This window comes from Hemibagrus wyckioides, linkage group LG04 (assembly GCF_019097595.1).
Source record: "Hemibagrus wyckioides isolate EC202008001 linkage group LG04, SWU_Hwy_1.0, whole genome shotgun sequence".
Taxonomy (NCBI): Eukaryota; Metazoa; Chordata; class Actinopteri; order Siluriformes; family Bagridae; genus Hemibagrus; species Hemibagrus wyckioides.
In genome coordinates this window covers 2,155,504-2,183,107 of record NC_080713.1, presented here as the reverse complement: position 1 = coordinate 2,183,107, position 27,604 = coordinate 2,155,504, and the positions used below count along the sequence as shown (strand labels likewise).

General features: G+C 41.0%; 1 protein-coding gene across 1 annotated transcript in view; it reads right to left on the bottom strand.

Annotated features, from left to right (window-relative positions):
- Positions 1-26,734, bottom strand: part of kiaa1549lb (KIAA1549-like b) — a 47,729-nt gene extending 20,995 nt beyond the window's left edge. Inside the window, exons 1-8 of the mRNA XM_058387730.1 lie at positions 26,170-26,734; positions 14,819-15,172; positions 8,237-8,710; positions 7,990-8,105; positions 4,477-4,696; positions 3,536-3,669; positions 2,867-3,035; positions 460-519 (exon numbers count right to left, since the gene is read on the bottom strand). Coding sequence (XP_058243713.1) covers positions 460-519; positions 2,867-3,035; positions 3,536-3,669; positions 4,477-4,696; positions 7,990-8,105; positions 8,237-8,710; positions 14,819-15,172; positions 26,170-26,401 — 1,759 coding nt within the window. The 5' untranslated portion in view covers positions 26,402-26,734. The remainder of the gene's footprint in view (positions 1-459; positions 520-2,866; positions 3,036-3,535; positions 3,670-4,476; positions 4,697-7,989; positions 8,106-8,236; positions 8,711-14,818; positions 15,173-26,169) is intronic.
- Between the last annotated feature and the right edge of the window lie 870 nt (positions 26,735-27,604).

Below are 27,604 nucleotides of genomic sequence, written 5' to 3'. Positions count from 1 at the left end.
CTTACTTGCTCACATAGTAACATAAAACAAAGCAATAAAGCCTTTTAATATGATTTACCAGTCTGAAGAGAAATCAGTGGCATTTATAATTTCCAGTTGCCCTGATTTAGCTTTGTTGTGATTATTCTGACCACTGAACAAGTGTATGATCTAAAAAGAGGAGTTTGAGAGTCAGTCCCAAATAATAGGGAGTTGTATATGGTTAGGAATACACCCATACCTTAACCTTTGACACCCGTCAAAAGGTTAAATTCCAATAAACCAAATTCAAACTAAAGGACAAAATGCACTTGATGGGAACAGAGAACCAAATCTTCATGGGACCAACTCCCAGCATCTTCAGGGTGAACTAAAAGCAGTCTGATGACTTGAGAAGAAAATTAAACAATGTTTCCTGATTGGTCGTTCTCGATCAATACAAAGGTTTCCTGATTGATTGTTCTTAATCAAAACGCTTACCTGTGATTACCCAGAAATCCTTGGTATCTGCTGAGGTGTTGAGGTTGTGGTACTCCAAAGCTACAAGAGAGGACAGAGAGAGATGCAGGGGATTAAAGTGAAGTGCTTTGATCCTCAGTTCAGAGGCTTTTTCGAGGGTTTTGCTGAGCGCACCATCCGAACTGGTTGGAGTGAAGCCTCACAGCATTTTCCTAATGAAACTTTGACTCGGTTACATATCGGCAGAGTGATTAAAAGCTTCGGCCGGCTGCATCCGCTGAGGGCATGTTGGAGCAGAGAGCATGAAATCAGAACCAGGGTTTGGCCTATTTCTTCTGTGACAGGAAAAAATCAAGAGCATGCAGCCTGTTTTGCATATTAAATACGTGTGCAAAAAAAAAAGGGTCTGCAGTGGGCTAGATTAGATTGGTACTAGCCAATTATGAATTTTTGAAAGAACATTTATCCTTCCTCAGCGCTGAAGAAAAAGCCTTGAGGCTTGAGAGACCAAATTAATACGGCTCTTGAGATCCTGCAGCAGATGGGGAAATTGGGCTTTTCCAGCACTTTGAATGGAGGTGTCAGTCTTTCTGTAATGCACCGAATAGCAGAGAATAGCACGGCCCCCCTGGAGGCTTCGCTAATGAGCCGATGAGTTGAAAGCGACGGGTTAAAAAAGCAAGTTGATTCAATTAATTGCAAAATATACATCTACATTTCAGGTCATGTTTTTGTATCTTTTTTTTTCAGTCATTTCACTGGGGTGGCTCTTTAATGAGAGAAGAAGTGAAGATCTTTGAAGCCACCAGGACCAGAACTGAGCAAACAAGAACATGTGTTCTTATGTGTGTTTCCCTCCCATCTGCCTGAGGGGCTGTTTAATGCTCCGCCCTCACACACACAGACACCTGTAATAGCACTCCCCCATTGTTAATTATTTTCCATCTTAATTAGATCTGATGATTGAGCTTTCCCTTTTGCCAGGAAGGGCAGGAAACAGCCTTCACGTCTTGCATAGTGCATGCCAAGTATCCAAGTTTCCTTCCTTCTCCACCTTGGCATGCCTCATGCCCACCATGCTGCTTTTCTCTCATCTACTTCCAGCTACAGAATGGGTGGAAAGTTGCTTGATCGTTACAAAAGATAAATATAGAATGGTACAAGCTAGCTCCGATTCTCACTTTATTATGAAGCTGTCTTTTATCTCTATGTTTCAGCTTGTTGTGTTACTACACAGTTACACATCACTGACACTGAAGACTCCTTTCATAAATATTTAAAAAGTTCTCCTTAAACAAAATTACATCATATCATCACTTACACTCTTACGCTGTTACTATAGAAACGTTAAAACCTTACCCCTTGAGAATCACCGAAATTTAATCATCCCTAACCTTCTGACCAATCCAAATCCAGCATTCTGGCCTATCTCTAGAAGTCTTCTTAAGCAGCACTTGACCTCTCATCATGTCTCATCTGTCTATTCTACAGTTCCAGAATTCCTGACTCACATGACTGCATAACCTTTCTGCTTCAAATGCTGTTTCAGATTTATCCACAGTCCAAGAGCCAAAAATAAAAGGGTAAGAAGTGAAATGGAGATAAGCAGCAATCACAGCGATCATGTAGCATAGAGAAAGCTGCATTACGTGCTGACTGAGTGATAAACGTAGGCCTGACCGCTGAGCCAAAGCACCCAGAAGTCACACAATCTGCCTCGAACCGTACAACGGTTATTTTGTTCTGTTTCATGAGAGACATCAGATGGCTTCCTCTTGACCTTCTGAAGAAACAAGAACCATATTAAGCTGTCTAAAAATAACCCAGCATGGCGTACTGGGTGCTGCCTTTCCTCTAGCTGAGTTTTCTGTACAGAAATGTCTAAATACGATAAAATATAATCTCTGATCTCCCCTTCAGCCACTGATCGCCACCTTGGGAGACTGGATTACTGCAGCTCTCTACTGGCAGGTCTACCTCTGAACATCCTCAAAATGATCCGAAATGCAGCTGTGTGACTTGTGTTCAACCTCTTCAAAGTTCTCCCACACCACCCTACTGCTGCACTCCTCCACTGGCTTCTGGTAGCTTCATCAGATTTAAAACACTGATGCTTGCCTACAAAGCCTAGAATGGACCAGCTCCATCTTACCTCAAAGTTCGTATTACTCCTCACACTGCACCTGTAAATGTAAATATATAATCCATAATTATTGAGTGGAATGTTCTAGTAAGTTCTAGTTCTTGTGCATGTTGTAATATTTATGGAAGGAGTCTCCAGTGTCAGCACTTTGATAAAGCTGTAACGTTTCAAACATCTTCAGAACAGCTGAGTTTACACTTTGAGCTTTCTCTCTAGCATGACAAGCTGAGATTTATTATCTCATCAACTTCTGGAGTTTTATAAAGAGTCCATGAAAAACCTTACGCTCTGCAGTGATGAGTGGAGGGTAGAAGAGGAAGTAGCCCACAAGCTCAGCAGTCAGGTGGCTCAGCAGGTTACTGGCCACGGTGCCGTTCAGAGTCACTGTTCTGTTATGCACCACGTATATAACAGAAACTGCAGGAGAACTGGCCGACTGAGACACGCCCAGGATCTGAGAAACAACATAAAACCAGACAAACAGACAATTTATGAATAAAGAGTTACACCTAACTGGTCTAATTGGTGTTCATTTGTCTGTAAAGGTTCTGCAGAAACCTAAACCTACAACAGAGATGTTTCCAACCTACACAAAGAACCGTTCGGAGAACTTTAAAGCAAAAGTCTTGAGTCAGCTCAAATGCTGTAATTCTCAAAGCAATCAAAAAATAATTAGCCATGCAAAATATGCTAATGCTACATTTCTATTGAAGCTTATAATTAGGGGACATGCTTTAATCTAATTACGCTCAGTTATGTTGTCTTATGTGAGGAATAAAACATTTGCCCTCCTTGGGGGAACATGCCGTTATAGAAAAGTGATGAACTGACGTGGTGTGATGAAGCCATGTTCTGACCAATCAGAGTCCAGAATTCAATAGCGCATATGTGGCATATGTTTTAAAATATAGTTTTAAAATGTGTGTGTATGTGTGTGTGTGTGTAAGATCAGACCTTCACTCTGAGTGTGCTGTAAGAGTTCATCACTTTAGCCTCAGCCTCAGCAAAAGCGTTCTCCAGTCTCTCCTCCATCAGCTGAGCAAACCTGCAGGACCTCAGATCATCTCCTGGTCCTACAAATCTCAAAACTGTACACACACACACACACACACACACACACAGAGTTACATACAGTACACACTCACTTTAGACTTACAGTATAGAGAAATTAAACATTAGCATATTTTCAGTCACACCTCAGTAAAAGGCGCTAGCAGTAAAGGGCTTGTGAAGGTGTTATGTAGCTTTATGAACACCAGCCTTTAGTGAAGTTAAGGATCATTCTGATGGTTAAAGAAATAGCTTTCAGAACTGACTTCCTGTCAAACTTCCTGTTGGACTGGAATAAGCTGCTTTTTTTTTAAAAAAAAAAAAACACTTTTAAACAAACTGTAATAATTTCTCCTGCTCTTTGACTGCAAAATGTGTTTGATTATTCATTTGTGTCCAATTTATCCATAATGCTGCTTTTTAAAAATTATTTCAAAAAAATAAAATACAAAAAAATCTTCACTTGCTGTATAACATATCCTGCTTCTGTTGCGATCTGAAGCTGAGAGCGAGTGACCGGGTGTGAGTAAACACGCACAGCGTGCTAGAAGAGATGACGCGTGACAAAACTGAACGAAATCCCAAACAAAACGCTAGCCAACACGTCCTCGCAGCTGACAGGTACTGCTAAGAGAGCAATAACATCTTAATATAATATCACTATAATGAGACAAGTGACATAAAATTAATCAGTACATGCCTAATTCTGAGAAAAATCCCTCCCTGGTCTATATAACCTTATTAGATTAGCTCATCCTCTCCTTCCTGGCTGAATGTCTCAGTTATTGGACGTAAATCAAGCTCATAGCAGGCGCCAGCTCTCAGAGCCAGTTTGTGTCTCTGACCTGTCTTCAGCATGAGTGAAATAGCAGGAGTTGGCCTCCAGGGGGCTGCTGGGACTGGCACCGCCTGCAGCATGGGCACAAACTGCCGGATATCTGCCATCAGCCTGTCCATACCGTAGGAGCTCAGAGCCTCCACTACGACGGACGTGATGTAGACCATATCTCCACGGATTACGTAATAACCCACCGTCACGTTGGGCACCGTGGACAGACTTTCAATCTGTAGGAGCGAAGGATCAGAGCATCAGTCAATCCCAAGGAGCGAAAGAGGTGTGAAATGACATGACGGACAAAGCAGAACAGTTTCCTTCATATGCTGGGGGTGTGGCTTCTCAGATAGGAAATAATAAATGTGGAAAAAAAGGAGGAAGTATGAAAAAAATATCATGCTTTTATGATATCAGCGTATTAATCAACTGTTTAAAAAGACACAGCAAAAATGAAAAGGAAAGGAAAAAATCTGCACATTACATAAAAATAAACAAAAAGATCAATTACTCTATCTGCTAACTTTAAATACACTATACTGGCAAAAGTATTGGGACACCCCTCCAAATCATTGAGTTCAGGTGTTGTTTTTCAGGGGTTGGGCTCGGCCCCTTAGTTCCAGTGAAAGGAACTCTTAACGCTTCAGCTTCATACCAAGACATTGGGAATAGTTTGGGGATGACCCCTTCCTGTTCCAACATGACTGCACACCAGTGACCAAAACAAGGTCCATAAAGACACGGATGAGTGAGTTTGGTGTGGAGGAACTTGACTGGCCTGCACAGAGTCCTGACCTCAACCCCATAGAACACCTTTGGGATGAATTAGAGCTGAGACATTCATGTGCATGGAAAGGCAGACGTCCCAAAACTTATGGCAATATAGTGTATTATTAGGTATGACATTTCCATAAAATCTGTCAACATTTATTATGATGTCGCTATGAAAAAATAACTAGCTAGCTGTCATGTTTGATCACCCCAGTGGTACCAATATAAAATATTTCAACATTAGCGGATTAAACACCAGTACATCCAGTATAGTCACAACCCTGCATGTAGGCTGCTGTACTGTCATTTAGAACAAGTCCAGAGGGAAAGAGTCTTTTTGCGGAGTCACAGTCGGACACAACCATCGGAGTGAGGAACTTGATCTGGTTAAAGCATTAATAAATGGGAATGTATTTTGATTTTGAAAAACTCGACGGTCTGGTCAAACATAGCGATTAACCGTGACACTGTGAAAGCCTTAGCATTATAAAAGAAATGAAATTTTACTTGAGATTAAGAAAAGAACAAGGTTGAGGTTGGGTCCGCTCAGGGAATGACAAAATGACAGATGGCTTCACTGCTCAGCAAATTAGGTCTGTGTGTGTGTGTGTGTTGGGGGTGGGATTTGGATACTGCAGGATTTCTTCTACAATTGAGTTTTGTTGCTCGGGATGTGAACTGGCCTTCTGCCTGAGTCAGCAATCAACACCTCCTGAAGGTTAAACTGAGGGATTGTGTTTCAGTGAGGCTCAGAGTCAAACCTTGCCCACACTTCCCTCAATTCAAAAGATCATTAGAGGATTAGTGGACTGCATTTCCTCTAAGGGGCCTTCAGAAACATCAGCAGGACTCATTCACACTCATGGAGTCTTTATTCCAGTGTTACTGACAGGTCAAATTCTTTGGAAAACTATACATTATATTGGCAAAAGTTTTGGGACACCCCTCCAAATCACTGAATTCAGGTGTTGTTTTTCAGCCTCTGCCCCTTAGTTCCAATGAAAGGAACTCTTAATGCTTCATCTTCATACCAAGACATTTTGGACAATTCCATGCTCCCAACTTTGTGGGAACAGTTTGGGGATGACCCCTTCCTGTTCCAACATGACTGCACACCAGTGACCAAAGCAAGGTCCATAAAGACATGGATGAGTGAGTTTGGTGTGGAGGAACTTGACTGGCCTGCACAGAGTCCTGACCTCAACCCCATAGAACACCTTTGGGATGAATTAGAGTGGAGACTGTGAGCCAGACCTTCTCGTCCAACATCAGTGCCTGACTTCACAAATGTGATTCTTCTAGAGGAATAGTCAAAAATTCCCATAAACACACTCCTAAACCTTGTGTAAAGCCTTCCCAGAAGAGTTGAAGCTGTTATAGCTGTAAAGGGCGGGACAACTCCATATTACATTCATGTGCATGGAATGGCAGACGTCCCAAAACTTTTGGCAATATGGTGTATTGATGACTTTATGACATTGTGCAGAAAGGGTTGATGAGGGTTGCTTTCGGACTTCAAGAATTGTATTTTTGGCTTCAGTAAATATTTAAATATTAATTGTAGGGATGGCATTAATATTGAACAAAACACCACACGTTTAATCTTAGCAGAAAAAGGAACGGATTATCAATGAGCAGTAGAAGTGCAGTAATAGATACATAAAACATAAAGAGATAAAAAAGAATACAATTAAAGACAACTGGAGTCATCAATTTTTCAGATGTTTAACAGAAATTTGGGAGCATGGGTGTGCAGCCTCTCTCTGTGCAATGAGGAGAAAGTCATCCTGAAAAAAACGTCTCATTAAGAAAGTTTTCGAACTCTTCAGTATCTGGTATTCCAAAGGCTCTTGTGATTTCAGCTGAGCACCAAGACATTTTAGCTCAACAGCTATAGATGGATCTTTAAACATCTTCCAAATGCACAGGGCTCCAAATAAAAAGGAGTTTAAAATGTTGTGCGAATTCTCTACAATGTTTTTAACATTGTTTTAAAAATGACAGGAAGTGGCTCTGTGCTGTTATCCATTCAGTGCGAGGTTTCAGTTAATACACTATATTGCCAAAAGTTTTGGGACGTCTGCCTTTACCTACACATGAATGTAATATGGAGTTGTCCCGCCCTTTGCAGCTATAACAGCTTCAACTCTTCTGGAAAGGCTTTCCACAAGGTTTAAGAGTGTGTTTATGGGAATTTTTGACCGTTCCTCTAGAAGCACATTTGTGAGGTCAGGCACTGATGTTGGATGAGAAGGTCTGTCTCACAGTCTCCACTCTAATTCATCCCAAAGGTGTTCTATGGGGTTGAGGTCAGGACTCTGTGCAGGCCAGTCAAGTTCCTCCACACCAAACTCACTCATCCATGTCTTTATGGACCTTGCTTTGGTCACTGGTGTGCAGTCATGTTGGAACAGGAAGGGGTCATCCCCAAACTGTTCCCACAAAGAGCATGAAACTGTCCAAAATGTCTTGGTATGAAGCTGAAGCATTAAGAGTTCCTTTCACTGGAACTAAGGGGCCGAGCCCAACCCCTGAAAAACGACACCTGAACTCAATGATTTGGAGGGGTGTTCCAAAACGTTTGGCAATATAGTGTATAACTTGTGAGGTGCCAATATGAAATCAGAAAGGTTTTGATGAAAATCTGAATTAGAGAAATAATCTTAAATTAAATAAAAGAAAGTTTAAATGTGCAGCACTTCAAAAACACTTATCTTCAAAAAAACAAATGACCAAACCAAAAATCCAAACTGACCTGCGGACGGACACCGCTGTCATTCAGAGCCTTCACCAGTGCCAAAGTCAAACCTTTCAGAAGGTTCTGTTTCAAAATATTGTCCAGCCGGTTCCTCCGGATGTGGATGGACAGAACTGCCAGAGAAAGTCAAGGACATAAAGAATAAACTGGAGTGGAGAGGCTTGAGGTTATGAGGTTAGCACCACCCTCAAGACAACAAAGTCAACATCCATCCAAGCATTACAAGGAATGAAAGGGTTCTCACCTGTTTTAACCCACATCCTGTCGGTTATGTTGCAGTTGATTGAAGAACTTTGAGTGGTGGTGGTAGTAGTGGTGGTGGTTCTGGATGGACTGATCCTGACCCGTTGGCTGGAGGTGGGCCATTTAGGGGCCACAGTAGGTTCTATAGTTCTGAGAGGCTTCAGAGTAGTTGTGGTTGTTGCAGAAGTGGTGCTGGTTAACTGAGTTATGCTGGTCAGTTGTGTAGTTGTGGTAGTGGTTGTGGAGGCAGTCGTGGTGGTAATGGTGGTCAGTTGAGGGACATTGCTATCTGGTAGTTCCTGGGTAAGAAGTTCTGAATAGACCGATGTGTTTCCAGTTTTGTTTGGGAATGTAGGACTTATCATTTGGAATGGAGGTAAATCAGAGTCATTTCCTTTCGCATGAAGCCTGGGGTCTTGAGATGTCAGGACAGAAGACGGAAGACCAGACGTCCACTGGTTCGGTGTAGATTTCTCTGTAACAACAAGATGAGGTTCATTCACTTCCTGTGATGGGATTAGTGCAGAGATCTGAGAGAGCAGCAATGAAGGCTTTGATGTTGATATGTTATAATATGTCAATGGTTCAGATGATGTAGAGGACATTAATGATGATTTTAAAGACAGTGATGAAGTTTCAGATGTTATTACTGATGGTAATGGCAATAATGTTAAATGTTCTGCTGGTGGTGATGAAGATAGCGCTAATAGAGATGAATCTGGGGATGATGAAGATGTTTTTGATGGTGATGGAGATATAAATTGCTCTGATAACAAGAAATCATAATAGGATGATACTGCTGGTGATGTTAATGCTGATGGTGATAATGAGGAGGCTGGAGTCAGGATCAGTTCTGATGGTGGTACAGAACTCAGTGGTATCGGTTGTTTTGTTAACACAGAATTATAATAAGATGGTAATAACTGTGATGGTGATGTTGGTGATAATTCTGGTGGTGAGTGTGATCTTTCTGCTGGTGATGATGTTTCTGACACTTCTGATGATAAAGAGATCGGTGATGATTCTGGTGTTGTTGATGTGGGTGATAATTCTGAAGCTGATGATGATAAATCTGATGATGAGCCTGGTGAAAATTCTGTTGGTAATAATGTTTGTGATAATTCTGGTGGTGATGCTTCTGATGATGATTCTTCTGCTAATTCTGTTGGTGATGATGGTGATAGGTCTAATGATAATGATGATAACAATGATGATGATCCTGGTGTTATTTCTGTTGTTAATGTTGCTGGTGATAATTCTAATGGTGACATTTCTGATGGTGATGACATCAGCAACACTTCTGATGATGATGATGATGATGATGATGATGGAGGTAATAATGATGATGAAATCAGCATTCTTTGTGGTGATTTAGACACCAAAGTCATTAACTGTTTTGTAAACACAGAATCATAATAAGATGTGTATGCTGTCAATACTGATGATGTGGTTGGGGATGATGCTGAAAGTAATTCTGATGGCAATAATTGGGATATTGGTGTCTGTGATGATTTGTGTGATGATTCTGTAGGTAATAATTCCGATGATGATGAGGAGGAGGAGGAGGAGGAGTAAGAGGATAAAAATGATTCTGGTGATAATTCTGTTGGTAATGGTGTTGGTAATAGGTCTAATGATGATGATGATGATTCTGTTGATGGTGATGGTAATAATTCTTGTGGTGATGGTGTTGGTAATATGTCTAATGATGATGTTGATGATGACAATGATAATGATTTAAATGGTGATATTTCTGATGGTGATGACATCGGTGATACTCCTGGTGGTGATGATGCTAATGGTAATAATGAGGATGATGAAATCAGCATTCTTTGTGATGACACCGAAGTCATTAACTGTAATAGGTCTAATGATGACGATGATGATGATGATAATGGTGATGGTGGTGGTGATAATTCTAATGGTGATATTTCTGATGGTAATGATATTAGTGATACTTCTGGTGATGATGATAATGATGATGACAATGATGATGATGATGATAATGATGATGATTCTAATGGTGATATTTCTGATGGTGATGACATCGGTGATACTCCTGGTGGTGATGATGCTAACGGTAATAATGAGGATGATGAAATCAGCATTCTTTGTGATGACACCGAAGTCATTAACTGTAATAGGTCTAATGATGATGATGATGATGATGATGATCCTGGTGTTAATTCTGTTGGTAAAGTTGCTGGTGATAATTCTGATGATGATGATGATGATGATGATGATGATGGTGATGGTGGTGGTGGTGGTGGTGGCGGCAGTGATAATTCTAATGGTGATATTTCTGATGGTGATGACATCATTGATACGTCTGGTGGAGATGATGATGATGATTCTAATGGTGATATTTCTGATGGTGATGACATCAGTGATACGTCTGGTGGAGATGATGATGATGATTCTAATGGTGATATTTCTGATGGTGATGACATCAGTGATACTTCCAGTGGTGATGATGCTAATGGTAATAATGAGGATGATGAAATCAGCATTCTTTGTGGTGACACCAAAGTCAATAACTGTAATAGGTCTAATGATGATGATGATCCTGGTGTTAATTCTGTTGGTAACATTGCTGGTGATAATTCTGATGATGAGGATGATGATGATGATGATGATGATGACAATGATGATAATGATTCTAATGGTGATATTTCTGATGGTGATGACATCAGTGATACTTCTGGTGGTGGTGGTGGTGATGATGATGATGATGGTGATTCTAATGGTGATATTTCTGATGGTGATGACATCGGTGATACTCCTGGTGGTGATGATGCTAACAGTAATAATGAGGATGATGAAATCAGCATTCTTTGTGATGACACCGAAGTCATTAACTGTAATAGGTCTAATGATGATGATGATGATCCTGGTGTTAATTCTGTTGGTAAAGTTGCTGGTGATAATTCTGATGACGATGATGATGATGATGATGATGATGGTGATGGTGGTGGTGGTGGTGGTGGCGGCAGTGATAATTCTAATGGTGATATTTCTGATGGTGATGACATCAGTGATACGTCTGGTGGAGATGATGATGATGATTCTAATGGTGATATTTCTGATGGTGATGACATCAGTGATACTTCCAGTGGTGATGATGCTAATGGTAATAATGAGGATGATGAAATCAGCATTCTTTGTGGTGACACCAAAGTCATTAACTGTAATAGGTCTAATGATGATGATGATGATGATCCTGTTGTTAATTCTGTTGGTAACATTGCTGGTGATAATTGTGATGATGAGGATGATGATGATGATGATGATGGTGGTGATGATGATTCTAATGGTGATATTTCTGATGATGATGACATCAGTGATACGTCTGGTGGAGATGATGATGATGATGATTCTAATGGTGATATTTCTGATGGTGATGACATCAGTGATACTTCTGGTGGTGATGATGATGATGGTAATAATGAGGATGATGAAATCAGCATTCTTTGTGGTGATATAGACACAGACTTCGTTAACTGTTTTGTAAACACAGAATCATAATAAGATGTGAATGCTGTCAATACTGATGATGTGGCTGATGATGCTGAAAGTAATTCTGATGAATTGAATTCTGATGGATATAATTCTAACTGTGATATTGGTGATTGTGTTGATTCTGTAGGTAATAATTCCATTGATAATGATGATGATGATGCAGGTGAAAACCTGATAGGTGATAGGTTTGATGGAGGTAATGTTCCTGACAATAATTCTGATGGTGATGACTCTGGTGATATTTCCGATTGTGCTGATACCACTGATGATGATGGTGGTATTTCTGATGGTGAAGATGCTAATGGAGATAATTCTGTTGGTGATGATGCTGGTGATAATTCCAAAGGTGGTGAGGCTGATGACAAACCCAATGGTGATGCCACTGATAATAAAGATGATAATAAATCTGGTGATATTGGTAACTGTGTTGAAGATGATGATGATGACGATGATGATTCTGACAATGTAAGTACTAGTGATAATCCTGATGGTGATGATGCTGTAGATGAACCTGATGCTGATGCCACTGATAATGATAATGGTGAGGATGCTGGTGGTATCTCTGATGGTGTGGATGCTGATGGTGATAATCCTGAAGTTGAGGACGGTGATGATAATGATGATGGTGTAAATGTCGTTGGTATTTCTAACGATAAGGATGTAGATGGTTCTGTTGATGATTCTGATAGTAATAAAGCTATGGATAATTCAGTTGATATTGATTCTGGTGGCAATTCTGATGGTGATAATGCTAGTAATAGTTCTGATGGTGATGCTGGAGACAGTTTTGAAGCTGATGCTGATGATGATACTTCTGACATTGGTGATGCTGGAGATAATTTGGACATTGCTGCTAGTGATAATTCTGAAGGTGAGGACACTAGTGATGGTGATGATGTGGTTGATAAATCTAAAGTTGATGATGCAACTGACAATAATGATGGTGATGATACTGGTGATAATTCCGATGGTGGTGATGCTGTTGATGAACCTGATGGTGTTGCCACTGAGAATGGTGATGATGTGGATGCTGTTGGTGATGACAATTCTGGATATGATGGTGCTATTGAGAATTCTAATGGTGACGATGCTGGTAACAATGAAGGTAATAATTTTGACAGTGGTGATGCTGGTGATAATGCTGAAGGTGAGGTTGCTGGTGATAGTTCTTTTGGTAACCTAGTTGGGAACACGTGGATACCTCTTGTGTTTAATCTAACAGATTCATTTGATGATGATGATGATGATGTATTTAATACCATATGCAAGGAAAGTGTCATATTGCTTGTTGAAGAAAAGGACTGTCCAGTTTTAATTCTAAGTACCTGCTGCACTGGACCATATATGTTACTAAAATCTCCAGTCATTGTTTGATCTGATTTACTTGTTTCTGATGTAGACTTTAACACTGAAGTAGTATAGAAGCCACTACTCACTGAGCTCTCTTTCCTAGCAAAGTTTGCGGTCAGTTTTAGAGATGTAAGGTTAAGGCCCTGGGCACCAATACTAGGCACAGATGTCTGTTTCAGTGATATAACAGATGCTGTATCATTAACAAGTGTGTCTTTTGGTACCCTTGTTTGAGCAGAAACAAATAAAGGGTTTTTGCTAAATATTCCAGATGTAATTGGGATTCTTCTGTCTGAAGAATCTGTCTCCAAATGATTTTTAGTTGTTTGCATCATATTAAGAAGGAGTAATGAAGGTGTTGGAAAAAATGACAAATCAGAAGTCTTGCTAAAAGTTGAACCCAAGAACTCTGACATGAAGGAATAACTTGTCTCCATAGGAGTCTGCACTGAAGTTGCTGAGGTGTACGAATCTTGAATATGTATTTCAGGACCTGATGTGCTTACAGAATTGGAAATTATACTATTCCGAGAGGTTAAAGACTTTCTGTCCGGCAGGACTGATGTTCTGGTACTTGACAGATTATTTGTCACCTGTTTTGATGTAGAGCTGGAGATGATGGCAGTTATTAAGCGTTTAGACAAGGTCACTGCTCTTGCTGCTGTCTCAGAAGAGACTGTGTCAATTCTGTTAGCCATGACTGGTGTTGACGGGATGTTGGTGGGTGGTGCATCCCAAAAACCTTTATCTATCTGTTCAGTACCAGTGGTTTTTAGAGTTCTGTTAGTGCTAGTTGTTAGCATTGACACCTTTTTAGGCTTTGTATATTCGAAGACAGAAACAGGATTCTGCAGAAAGCTTACTGATGTTGGTTTATCAGTTGGACCAGACAAGTGGGTTCTAGAAAATCGAGAGTCCATGGTTGTCACATCTGTCTTAAAAAAAAAAGAGTTTCGAGATGTAGCTCTAGGTGATTTATTTTTGGCTTGTGATGGGACCTGTATGGTCAGGTATGTTCTATATAACCCCAGAGATTTATTGTTTTCACTGAAGGACGCTTCGTCCCAGTTCAGGTAACCAGTTGGAATTTGCTTAGTTGGTCTTCTTAGAAATGATTTGTATTCTGGAGAGGATGGGTTCTTATAGGTTTCAGACCAACCTGTTGTAGAAACCGTCAAATGGTTGGTTAGGAAATAATCTGAAGGTACCAGTTCGCTATCATTTAAGGATAAAGCCGCCTTGGTGTGGATCAACTTCTCTTGAGCTAAAGTAGTCTGAGTTGCTGGGTCTTCATAAACCTTTGTAAACAAGCTGTTTTTGGAGCCATTTAACTGCATTTGGTTATCACTTGATGTATCCTGTGGGACCGTAGATACAGATGGAAAATAACCGTACAGCTTTCCATGATCATGCATCGTTCTCACGGTTCTTGTCAATATGGGAAAAGAACCAGATATGTGAGAGTAAGGGTAATGTGCTGGTTTGGTTTCACTCAATGGAGACCATAATGAAGCTGAATCTGAAGATGTTAATGATGGTAATGGTAAGGAGATTAACACTGTTGATATTGTTGATGATGGTAGTGTTGGTGAAGGTAACAATGACAAAGATAGCGTTGGTAATGATGATGACCTGACATCGGTGGCACCTGGAGGTACAGTATGAGATAGTGGTTGTGATGTGACAAAACTGGTAATTGTATGTATCACCAAACCTGAAGTAGAGGACTGGTTTCTAATGTGCACCACAGCAGAGGAAGGGACCATAAAAGATGGCTCTGCTCTCTGAATAGAACCTTCTGCAGGTGAAAGCTTAGTTTGGTTGAGGCTCTTAATGAGACTCTCCAGAGTGGAGCCTGAATGAAGAGTGATCTGTGGTTTGGCAGCTGTTCCGGCTGATAGAGACTTCTCTCTCATGTCCCTTTGTCGACTTGTAGGATCAGAATGGACGAGCGAATCTGGAGCCTCATCTATCATAAGCAAACCAGATGGCCGAAGAGACAAGCTGGAAAGGGTTCCTTGGTCCAGAGATGATGCCAATGATCCAGACGCTTCGTAATTCATTTCATCTGTGGGAGAGAAAGTTCGGATGGTTATATTGGGAATCTTTACAATGTAGTTCAAATCCTATAGAGGATAGAAGCTTTAATTTTCCTGTCATATGTTCTGGAAGTTCCTTTGTGGAGAAGGCAGTTGGAATTATAGTTCTGCTGAACAATACAGAGCACACAAAGCACAATTATTATTTAAAAAGCCTTTAAAATACTTTGAACAGACCGAACAGAACTGGTATAGTAATTTGTAATTTCAAGAAAAAAAATCTAATTGACGATTATTAAGCATTACAACAAAGAGCATCTTCTCAAAGTCCATACTTTTATTTTGCCAAGGCTTTGCTGAACAATAACCTTTACACCACAGCCACACACACTCCTTGTGGGTCTGTGTCACATGTCGAGATATGTTGGACATGTCGTGGTTCTGTGCAGGACGATTGGGAGGGGTCTCGCCTTCATCTGTCTGTCCATCCTTCCATCTATCTGTCTATCCAACCAGCCTACTCTCTTACCAGTCAGCACACATCTTTTTTACATGCTCGACAATATCTGGGAGCCCCTATGTTTCATTTATTAGGATTTGCAAGTCTGGCACATAATAAACAGGAGGCAGCTGCTAAGGCATGTCAGGAAAACGGAAGCTCGTTAAAAATGTAGCTCATCATTTTTAATAATTAAGATAAAAGAACAGTTACATCTCAAAGGGTTTGTCACAATGCACAAAAGGGGCACTGTGTTAACAAATCAGCAGAACAAGGTACATACCAGTGTTCAGTGTTTGACCCTTGTTTGGGATTTATTTTAGTCTCATGGCTATAGTCTAGGTTTAGCTGACCATAACTGCAGCATTGTAAATAAAGAAGCTAAACCAGCTTAGTTAACTAAAAGTAGCCACCAATAGCTTCCAAAATTTTCCAAAAGTAAGAATATTAATATCTTGTGTTTATCATATTTTTTGTCTTTTTAACTGAATCAGCATGGTCAAGCCTGTGGTCAGCTAAATGAAAACAATTCTGACTGTTGTGTGGAAACGGGAAGTACAGTGATATAAACGCTGGCAGACTGAGGGAAGGAGGTGTGAGGAAAACAGGACAGGAGGGACGGAGGTGTGTGATGTCGCACACTCCAGTTTCACACCTGAGTTTATAGCAGCCACTTACTAGAAACAGTGAAGGTCATGGTGTCCCTTTGTCCCATTATACACCTAGTGGGGAACTGACACACTTTCCATCTCCCTGGAGTGTTGACTTACACTCTGCAGTATCTCATGTGTGGCCTAACACATCGCAAACTCCTGCTTTAATCTTTCTGCACACATCCTCTGTCAAAAAAATGTCCTTCTTGTCCTTCTTAACAAACCTGCTCAGTCAGAGATCAAGTGATAAATGGAGGGAATTTTTACCCACATCATCATCATCATTATTTATTCTGAATCCATTGCTGCATATGAAAGCAGATTCTCACACACAAAAGCCACAGTACAGACTTCTGCTTCCAAAACACCAGACAATCGATAGTTCATGAATAGTTCAATCAGAACGCTGAAGAGGTCCAACGAAAACTCGGCCATTTATTCAAAATGAACTTGGACTGGTGTTGGAGGTCTAATAACCTCCATGACTTTGTTCCCACAGCAGCGATTATTCAACTCAGTGATTCAAGCTGTATATAATGGAAATATAAATAGAAATATAACACAAGGTAGAAGTTGTATGAGACACATGAAGAACATGGAGGAGAAACATTTATCACTGTTGCAGTTACACCCCTCCATGCAGAAAATAGAGTTAACTGGCCTCATATGCAAATTCATTAAAACAACAATAAATGAAAATACATCGATCAGACCTAACATTATGACCACCTGCCTAATATTGTGCTGGTCCCCATTTTGTTGCCAAAACAGCCCTGACCCGTCCTGCACTGTGTATTCTGACCCCTTTCTATCAGAACCAGCATTAACTTCTTCAGCAGTTTGATTAACAGTAGCTCGTCTGTTGGATCGGGTCACACAGGCCACCCTTCTCTCCCCACGTGCATCAATCAGCCTTGACCGCCCATGACCCTGTCACCGGTTCACCACTGTTCTTTCCTTGGACCACTTTTGATAGATACTGACCACTTCAGACCGGGAACACCCCACAAGAGCTGCAGTTTTGGAGATGCTCTGATCCAGTGGTCTAGCCATCACAATTTGGCCCTTCCTGTTCCAACATGACTGCACACCAGTGCACAAAGCAAGGTCCATAAAGACATGGATGAGTGACCTCAACCCCATAGAACACCTTTGGGATGAATTAGAGTGGAGACTGTGAGCCAGACCTTCTCGTCCAACATCAGTGTCTGACCTCACAAATGTGCTTCTAGAGGAATGGTCAAAAATTCCCATAAACACACTCCTAAACCTTGTGGAAAGCCTTCCCAGAAGAGTTGAAGCTGTTATAGCTGCAAAGGGCGGGACAACTCCATATTACATTCATGTGCATGTAAAGGCAGACGTCCCAAAACTTTTGCCAATATAGTGTACTTTTGGTTGTGTAGTGTATATAAAATTGCAGAGAATGTGTGTATAGATGAATATGACTGTATTAGGTTTGTGAAAGTCTATTTCAGCATTAAGGCTCAATAATGACAAAACTGCAAAATAATGACATTGTGGTAAAGTTGGTCCAACACTATGACCACACACACACACACACACACACACACTTTTATTTTATGTCCTCATCTAATTTTCTGATATATAACTCACCATCTTTATGAGGTGACCCATAATTAGACATGCAATTTATTTGTTCAGAGCTCGTTACATTCATTACTTCCTCTATTTTCTGTGCACATGACCTAATTTACAGAAGTACTCTTTGTCAATTATCTGTAACACACACACACACACACACACACACACACTGGAAAGAAAATTTATCAGATTTTGCACAGTCTTTCCTGCTCAAATTAGACGTGTTAAAAAGAATTAGATCGGACTTTATGCTCCAGCTCTAAATCTTCGTCTCTGTAGAAAGCTCTGGGAATCAGGAAGTCCGGCTTTAGCTTAAACATGTCTGATCAGTTTAATAAAGCCAAGCTCATCAATCTAACCCCTCTGAGAGTGACCTAGTGAATGTGACACAATTCTGGCTGAGCTCAGATACTGCAGCAGACTCTAACACTTGTGTGTCCTTTTGTCCAGGAAAGCTAAAAGAGTGACTGAATCTAAGTCTGTACACTCCTGTAACTGTTCTGAAGCTAAGAATCCTTATTTACACAACGAACCCTTCAAGAACTCAGGAAGAACCTGATTTAGACCATTATGACTGTATGAATGAAACAGGGTGTGTGAAAAAAAATCCAAAATCCAAATGATTTGTTTATTGTTTTCTTCATAATGTCTGGAATTTAGCTTCTTAGCCTCATAAAAAGTTTCTTAAAGGAGAAATGTGTTTATTGATCATTTATGGAAGGAGTTTCCAGTGTCAGTGCACTGTAACGGTCAGAGGTAAAGCTCTCCATCTCCAAACCATCTCCATCTCAATCTCCACTCCCTTTCCATCTCCAACTCTATCTCCAACTCCATCTCCACCTCAACTCCATCTCCACCTCAACTCCATCTCCACCTCAACTCCATATCCAACTCCATCTCATCTGTATCTTCAACTCCATCTATATCTTCATCTTTATCTCCAACTCCATCTCAACTCCATCCCACCTCCACTTCCATCTCCATCTCAACCCCATCTCCAACTCCATCTTAATCTTAATCTTCATCTCTGTCTCCATCCTTTTGTTCTCCAGCAAGAGTTGTGTACATATACAGTACTTGGGTTTATTTATGAGGATTTATAAAAATCCGAAACATCAGGCTGCTCAGGCCTGACCCCCAGAGTGAGCACATGCACATTCCTTCAAAGAGAGAAACATCTCAAGCCTCTTCATATCTGCTTTATTAAAAATGATGCTATGATAATAACAACCATATCTCCAGAAATTATTTGCAGTAATTTTATTCACACTTCAGTCCACACTAAAGGTTAAGACCAGAGCAGACACCAGACCTCTCTAAATCAACTGAAATATGAAGTGTAGAACTGCACCATACATAATTCACCTCACTTCATATTAAACTCAGATATCAAGCTGTCTGAAGGTCTGAAGCATTAATGAGTAAAATAAAGAAGCACCAGCGCTAATGTGTGTAATTTCAGCACTGACTCTGTGCACTGGGGCAAAAATACTGAAGATCTTTATACTGAAGATACTGAATGTGTATTTCATAATATATCATAACAGAACTATATATATATATATATGAGTCAGGACTTTCAGTGTGTTTTAGACATGTGTTTTTCCCTCTGTTGGAGAACCTTACACAGAATTTTACTGGTTGAAGATGAAATTTCAGCTGCTTTTTAGATGAACAAGCACTCAGAGCATCTCAGAGAGCAGAAATGGGTTTGATTTCAACATTTACTTTGAAAATACAAACATTTGTGTGGGAAAAAAACTAACCTGGAATTTTTCTATGAATATATCACCCCAGTAGTCTAGAGAAAAACAGAAATCCTTCTGAAACACTACAAATTCTTAAAGTCCTGAGTGTCTACTTTCATATGAGCTTCATAATAACCTCCACTGTGGAGAGGAACATGGGAAAGACACTCAGTCATCAACATGGACACAACAACAACAGGAGGAAGGTCTTTTTTTTGGCCTCTGGGTAAGTGAGTTAAAACTGAGGCAATGTTAGATCTAAAGGAACATGAAATTCTTAAATAAAATAAAATAAAAATTAAATTAAATAAAAATAAATAAACAAATAAAATTAAATAAATAAATATTACATTAGGAAGGTATTGTGATAACGTGTATTGTGACATAATCAATCATATGGACATTATATTACAATGAAAAAACAAATTTCTGGAAAAAAAAAAAGATTTCAGACTCTACAGCTTCATCTCACTGAACCTGTTTCCTCTTTGTAGGCTCAAGTGGTTAAGGCCCTGGGTTGTTGATCAGAAGATCAGGGTTTGAGTCCCAGCATCACCAAGCTGCCACTGATGGACAACTGAGCAAGGCCCTTAACCCTCTCTGCTCCTAGGGTGCTGTATCATAACTCTGACCCCTAACCTTACCTGGAATATGTGAAGAAAAGAATTGCTGTTTGGGAAAATAAAGAATTCTTCATCTTTATTTACCAGCAGTATAACATCTACATCATTGTACATCTACATTTTGCCTTCAGACGCTGCTGAATGGTGTGTCTTCTCTCCTGGGCCTGGTTTTAAAATATCAGCTCTACAGTATGACTTAAATCTGTGCTTATTCTCAATATGGAGGAGGAAACAGCTTTTGTGTGTGTGGGTGTTAGCGGTGGAGGAGCTGGCACCCGAGTACTGAGGAGAACGTACGAGGCCGTGTGCAGCACATGGCTAATTTAAGCTTCTCTACATCTACTGTACTCCTTCTGAAAAAGTACTGCTACTTATCCAGTGAGCCTTTTTAAGAAGACTTCTAAGATTTTTAAAAGTACCAAGAGAGATAAATGACAGAAAATGATGTGCAATAATTTGGAGATTGTACCACACACACATACACACACACACACACAGTTAATACACACACTATTCGAGAAAAAACATGGGCTGTGGGTTTGTGGGAAAATTACGAGGTTTTAGCTTCCAGTGTTTCTAGCTGGTGACTTGAACTGGTTCTGTTTTACTGAATAGAAATAATCCAGTAGCTTTGTTTAAACCCCTGAGGCCCTGATGAGGTGGGTACTGAGGGTGAAAGCTGTGAATGTGGTTCACAAATTTGTTCACGTTAAAGGAAAATCCTCGAGCTAGCATGACTTTTTTCCTGTGTAGTGTGGGAACAAATGCCCTGTGAATATTTCTGACACATTATCACATATCATTTAGAAAACATTATCCCTTAAATCCAAATAATGAATTGATAACTGATGAATTAATCATCTACAAAACACACACACACACACAGCCTTCCTTTGGTATCTAAGTCCACATGCTGTGGATTGTAAAGTGAATATTTGATCCAGATTGATGAAAAAATCGCCATCTTTTTTGGATGGATGTGATAAAACACGAGAGAATAAATCACACACACACACATCTCTCTGCCTACTCTCTTTAAAATGGCATTAGTGTGAATGAGGATAGAGATTCTGCTGCAGGCTGTAAACGTCCCATCATGAAGCAGAGCGAGAGACGGAGCAGAGAGGTGACCCTTCACCGACCAATCCCATTTATTAAAATGATGAAGTGTGGTTCTGGCAGAGACACACACAGAGAAGTGAGCAACCATCTGCTTCTGCTCGTCTCTCGTCCTGAATGGACTCGTCCTGTCTTTATGGACCGTCCAAACTCTTTAACATACATCACCAGTTGCTAAAACCTTGACCTGCATGCTTACAGACTAACCAGAGGAATGTGAGGATCTTAAAGCTTCACTGGATTTATTAAAAATCCAAATCCAGGGGTCCAGTAAACTGGCATCTACAGATCCACCAGTTTAAAATCAAAAAACATTCAGTTCAATAGTAGTTTAATTAAATACACCGCTAGTAAAGTGGTGAGTGTGTCACTGCACTGAATACACTATATTGCCAAAAGTTTTGGGACATCTGCCTTTACCTGCACATGAATGTAATATGGAGTTGTCCTGCCCTTTGCAGCTATAACAGCTTCAACTCTTCTGGGAAGGCTTTCCACAAGGTTTAGGAGTGTGTTTATGGGAATTTTTGACCGTTCCTCTAGAAGCGCATTTGTGAGGTCAGGCACTGATGTTGGATGAGAAGGTCTGGCTCACAGTCTCCACTCTAATTCATCCCAAAGGTGTTCTATGGGGTTGAGGTCAGGACTCTGTGCAGGCCAGTCAAGTTCCTCCACACCAAACTCACTCATCCATGTCTTTATGGACCTTGCTTTGGTCACTGGTGTGCAGTCATGTTGGAACAGGAAGGGGTCATCCCCAAACTGTTCCCACAAAGAGCATGAAATTGTCCAAAATGTCTTGGTATGAAGCTGAAGCATTAAGAGTTCCTTTCACTGGAACTAAGGGACCGAGCCCAACCCCTGAAAAACAACACCTATACTCAGTGATTTGGAGGGGTGTCCCAATACTTTTGGCAATGCAGTGTAAGTGACTTTATAAAAGCTTCATTGAATGAACCAGAGGTCATTTCCCCTTCATCTGAATTTGTAAGTAAAATGATTTTAGATTCTATTCACGAAATTCAGATTTAGTTTAGATTCAATCTTTCCTTAAAAGCAAAAGAGATGTCCATTTTTAACCAATCAGCATTCAGGAAACTTTCACATTTCATTTGAAATATTTTATGCAGCCATTTGTTTGTACATTGATTAAATTTCCAATTGTCGTAAAAACATTTCCCTGCGTCATTGTCATCATGTGGTGAGTGTTTCATGCTGGTTTTTAGTTTCTATACTGTATCTAATAAAACCACCGTGACAGATGAAGCGACTTCTGAAAACAAAGCAAACATTCATTGTGTTTCCTCTAAAATCAGACCATCTCCTGACTCTCTCAGCACCATGACCCAGTTCTACTGTGTCCTGAATACGGCTCTGGTTTCTGGAGACACGACAGAACACACATCTGATTCCACTCAGAGGTTAAAGGTGTAGTATGTGATTTTTTTAGCGTATTTATACATCTAATTTACAGGAGTGTAGCTGATAAAGTGATACACTATATTGCCAAAAGTATTGGGACACCCCTCCAGATCATTGAATTCAGGTGTTGTTTTTCAGGGGTTGGGCTCCGCCCCTTAGTTCCAGTGAAAGGAACTCTTAATGCTTCAGCTTCATACCAAGACATTTTGGACAATTTCATGCTCTTTGTGGGAACAGTTTGGGGATGACCCCTTCCTGTTCCAACATGACTGCACACCAGTGACCAAAGCAAGGTCCATAAAGACATGGATGAGTGAGTTTGGTGTGGAGGAACTTGACTGACCTGCACAGAGTCCTGACCTCAACCCCATAGAACACCTTTGGGATGAATTAGAGTGGAGACTGTGAGCCAGACCTTCTCGTCCAACATCAGTGTCTGACCTCACAAATGTGCTTCTTTGTGTGTGTGTGTGTGTGTTTACAACAAACGAGGATTTTACAAGAAAAGAGAAATCAAAGGTCAGCTGTTAGACTTGATCAATAATCTTTTAAAATAAATGAGAATAAAGCGTAAGATTTAAAGACTAAATGAATTAGAGAGAGAGAGAGAGAGAGAGAGAGAGAGAGACTGTAGGATTCTGCTCTACTTCACTGTCCAGTGTGAATTAGAGATTAGACCTCCATTAGAAGTGAGATCAGACTGCAGGAGTTTCTCAGAGCAGAACGACTTCAGAATTGTATTCAGACTGAAGGTAGAGAAATCCAGGAAGTCACTCCAGCATGCGGCCGGCAGAAACGCAGAGGTTGCAACACGCAGTATTTTGCTGGAGTGCACAAAGATGTCAGGAGCAAGCAGAATTTTATTCAGCCAGTGTTTTAATGTCATGGCTTTACAGTAACACCAGCAAACAGGCTCACGGGCTAGTGACCGTCTAGTGTCCTAAAGTCCAGAGTTACTGGTACCTGGAAGAAACTAGCGAGCTTAAAGAGCAAAAAATAATCCTTTTCATTAATAATAATAAAATAATAAATCTCTTAAAAATGTAAGTTTTTTAAATAACAGTATTCTTGCTCCAAGCAAAAAACAAATTATAATTTCAGCATCTATAAACTGTTGTGTTTGATTCTCTCCTGTATCTCTGAGATATGGATATGAGGATGTAAAAATCTCTCTCTCTCTCTTTCCCTTTCTCTCCTCTCTCTCTCTCTCTCTCTCTCTTTCCCTTTCTCTCCTCTCTCTCTCTCTCTCTCTCTCTCTCTCTTTCCATTTCTCTCCTCTCTCTCTCTCTCTCTCTCTCCCTCTCTCTCTCTTTCCCTTTCTCTCCTCTCTCTTTCTCTCTCTCTCTCTCTCTCTCTCTCTCTCTTTCTCTTTCCCTTTCTCTCCTTTCTCTCTCTCTCTCTCTCTCTCTCTCTCTCTCTCTCTTTCCCTTTCTCTCCTCTCTCTCTCTCCCTCTCTCTCTCTTTCCCTTTCTCTCCTCTCTCTTTCTCTCCTTTCTCTCTCTCTCTCTCTCTCTCTCTCTCTTTCTCTTTCCCTTTCTCTCCTTTCTCTCTCTCTCTCTCTCTCTCTCTCTCTCTCTCTCTCTCTCTCTCCCCAAGTCACTGTTGTTCACTATGTACAGTAGGTGCAGCCGTTACAGAGACACTGGACTAAATTTAGAAATTCAGTGAGACTAAACAAATAAAGGATCTGCATCTTATAAATCTCCAAGCAACCTGAAACAGCAAACTTACACAAACGATTCGAAATACACAACAAATGTCTACCTGTTAACTTTAGTGGCTGTTCAACAACATACTTATTTCCGTTTATTTACAAAGTGAGCAGCTTCGAAATTAGATCTATTCTAACAAAAGAAATCATTATGCACTGAGGAGAAAAGAGTGATTAATTATCGTTACACTATAGTGCCAAAAGTTTTGGGACACCCCTCCAGATCATTGAGTTCAGGTGTTGTTTTTCAGGGGTTGGACTCGGCCCCTTAGTTCCAGTGAAAGGAACTCTTGATGCTTCAGCTTCATACCAAGACATTTTGGACAATTTCATGCTCTTTGTGGGAACAGTTTGGGGATGACCCCTTCCTGTTCCAACATGACTGCACACCAGTGACCAAAGCAAGGTCCATAAAGACATGGATGAGTGAGTTTGGTGAGAAGGAACTTGACTGTCCTGCACAGAGTCCTGACCTCAACCCCATAGAACACCTTTGGGATGAATTAGAGTGGAGACTGTGAGCCAGACCTTCTCGTTCAACATCAGTGCCTGACCTCACAAATGTGCTTCTAAAGGAATGGTCAAAAATTCCCATAAACACACTCCTAAACCTTGTGGAAAGCCTTCCCAGAAGAGTTGAAGCTGTTATAGCTGTAAAGGGCGGGACAACTCCATATTACACTCATGTTCATTTAAAGGTAGACGTCCCAAAACTTTTGGCAACACAGTGTATATATAAAATACATATGCAGCTTTAAAAAACACCAGTCAGGACAATAATGTCACTGTTTTAGGAAAATAATCCACAACAGCCTGGTGTGGAACTAAGCTACTGTTGATTAAATCTATGACAGTATTATATAAAGTGTTTTATTCCTAGTCATACTTTTTATCCATTTATAGTTACATTTAATGTTTGTGTAACAAGTTAGTTCCTGTTGTCGCTTACGTTATAGCAGCTATAAACCTGAAGATCCTTCACCAGAGCTTTATTCCCTTAAATTTATTTAGAGAAATTCATCTTGACGTGTTAGTGAGAAACTTGCAGCTTTAACTCTGACTGTTACTCAGCGCTGACACTGGAGACTCCTTCCACACATCATACACAAACACATTACAGGAAACTTCACCACACCAGTGATCACGGTACTGGTCCCTGTGAATGAACTGGTCCGCAGTGGTTTTGAACCCTGGTCTGAATGAAAGCAGGTGAGAAAGTAGAGGAAAGTGGAACCTCGGTGCTGGTGATCTCTACAGAGCCTGTACCACAGCGACGGTGTGATTAAGAGCACTCATTTTCATGAAGGGTGCCAATATTTTTGGAGTTGTCTGTATGGAGCTGGGACGTCGCCATGGTGATGACGGAAGCTTTTAAGCGTTGCGGTACAAGTGAAATGCGCAAAACAAAAAGAAGAGGAGGAGAGGGAAGAGAAAACCTGGGATTTTAGTTCATAAGTTATACGCCGTTAATAACGCATTGTCGAGGTAGAAGTGCACGCGCTACCGTGCATGAAACCGGTACGCATCGGTGCATATTTTTCTCCCCCTCCTATCTCTCATTATCAAGGCTCCAACTTCCTCACACACTGAGGTCTGACCGAGGGGCTAAAATAAAGCAAAGAAAGGAGTTTTTTTCTCTCTCTTACCGGGGTCGGCGAGCGCACCGTGCAGCAGGAGCAGCACCAACACCGCGAGCATGCCTCCCACGCGCGCGCCTCTGCCGCTCCGCCGCCGCAGGCACGCGCCCGCTCTCGCGCCTACTACACGCGCCCCGGAGGAGCGCCAGGCGCGGAGGCACCTCCACGCGCGGTCCACGAAGTCTTCCTCTTCTTCTTGCTCTCCTCCTCGCGCAGTCCTCGAGCTGGATCCGGAAGCCATTTCCGTTTCCGTGACTGAGACATCTGTCCGAACCGAACCGGAACCGCGAGTCACCCTAACCCAACCCAACCCAACCCAAGCGTCGCGCGCTCCTGCAGCCTGGCGCTGTCCTCCGGTGTTCACTGAATTTAGGAGCTGCTAGAGCTGCTGCTGCCTTCCGGTTCGAGCATCATCATCACCATCATCATCATCATCATCATCATCACTGCAACTGCAGCACTCTACACACACACACACACACACACACACACCTATCCGTTATCTATCCTTTCAGCTCCGGTGATGCTCTGTGCACGCACTTCATAAAAGATTTACTGAAAAGAGAGAGAGAGAAAACATTTGCATATTAATTGATTAGTTTATTAAATGTCTCGCGCATGCAGCCCACTCGAGAACGGAGTCAATCTGCGCCCCCTGGTGGAAAACATAACACACTACAATGGAATCAGTTCATCACACCCACCGATCACACAGATCAGTGTGTGAGGTTGTGCAGAAAGTATTGGCACCCCTTAAACTGTGCATCAAAGAAAATGACCACAGATTGATTTGGGCGGTGATCCCACCTCCCTTTCTCATGGACAATGTCTTGATCACCCCATCATGCAACCCTGCACATTTTACTACATTACAAATACCCTTAATGAATGTGTGTTTTATCGGACCCACTCACAGTGCAGGGTGAAACACCTGGACTCCTGACTGGAGCTACATTTATCAGTTTTGCAGGAGGTCATGAGTTTGAATCCAGCGGCCAGGAGTCCAAGCGTCCTGCTCATGATCGTGTGAATGAGGGCGGGGCATATCTCTCCAGTGACACGAGTCAGATATGAGCATCTGTGTACTCTTTTGTGTGAGGAAGAGAATGGATTAGTGCTTTTCTCCGAGTGTGTTCTCCGAGTGTGCCCTGTGATGCAGCAGGGGCAGCAGTTTGACGTTGGCTTCACGTGTCTCAGAGGAAGAACATGTTCAGCCTCGACCGGTGTTAGCTGCTGTATGATGGAGAAGCAGAGTCTGGGAATTAGTAAATATCTTTATTTTCTAATTAAACACCTAGAAGGTGAACAACAAGGGAATAAAATCACCTTAAAACTAACCATTTAATCTTTATGTATTATTCTCTCCTCAGTCCTCTTTCACTCTGCATTTCTTCATTTATTCATTCAGTCCATCTGAGACTAACACTGGCTATTATTAATGCTA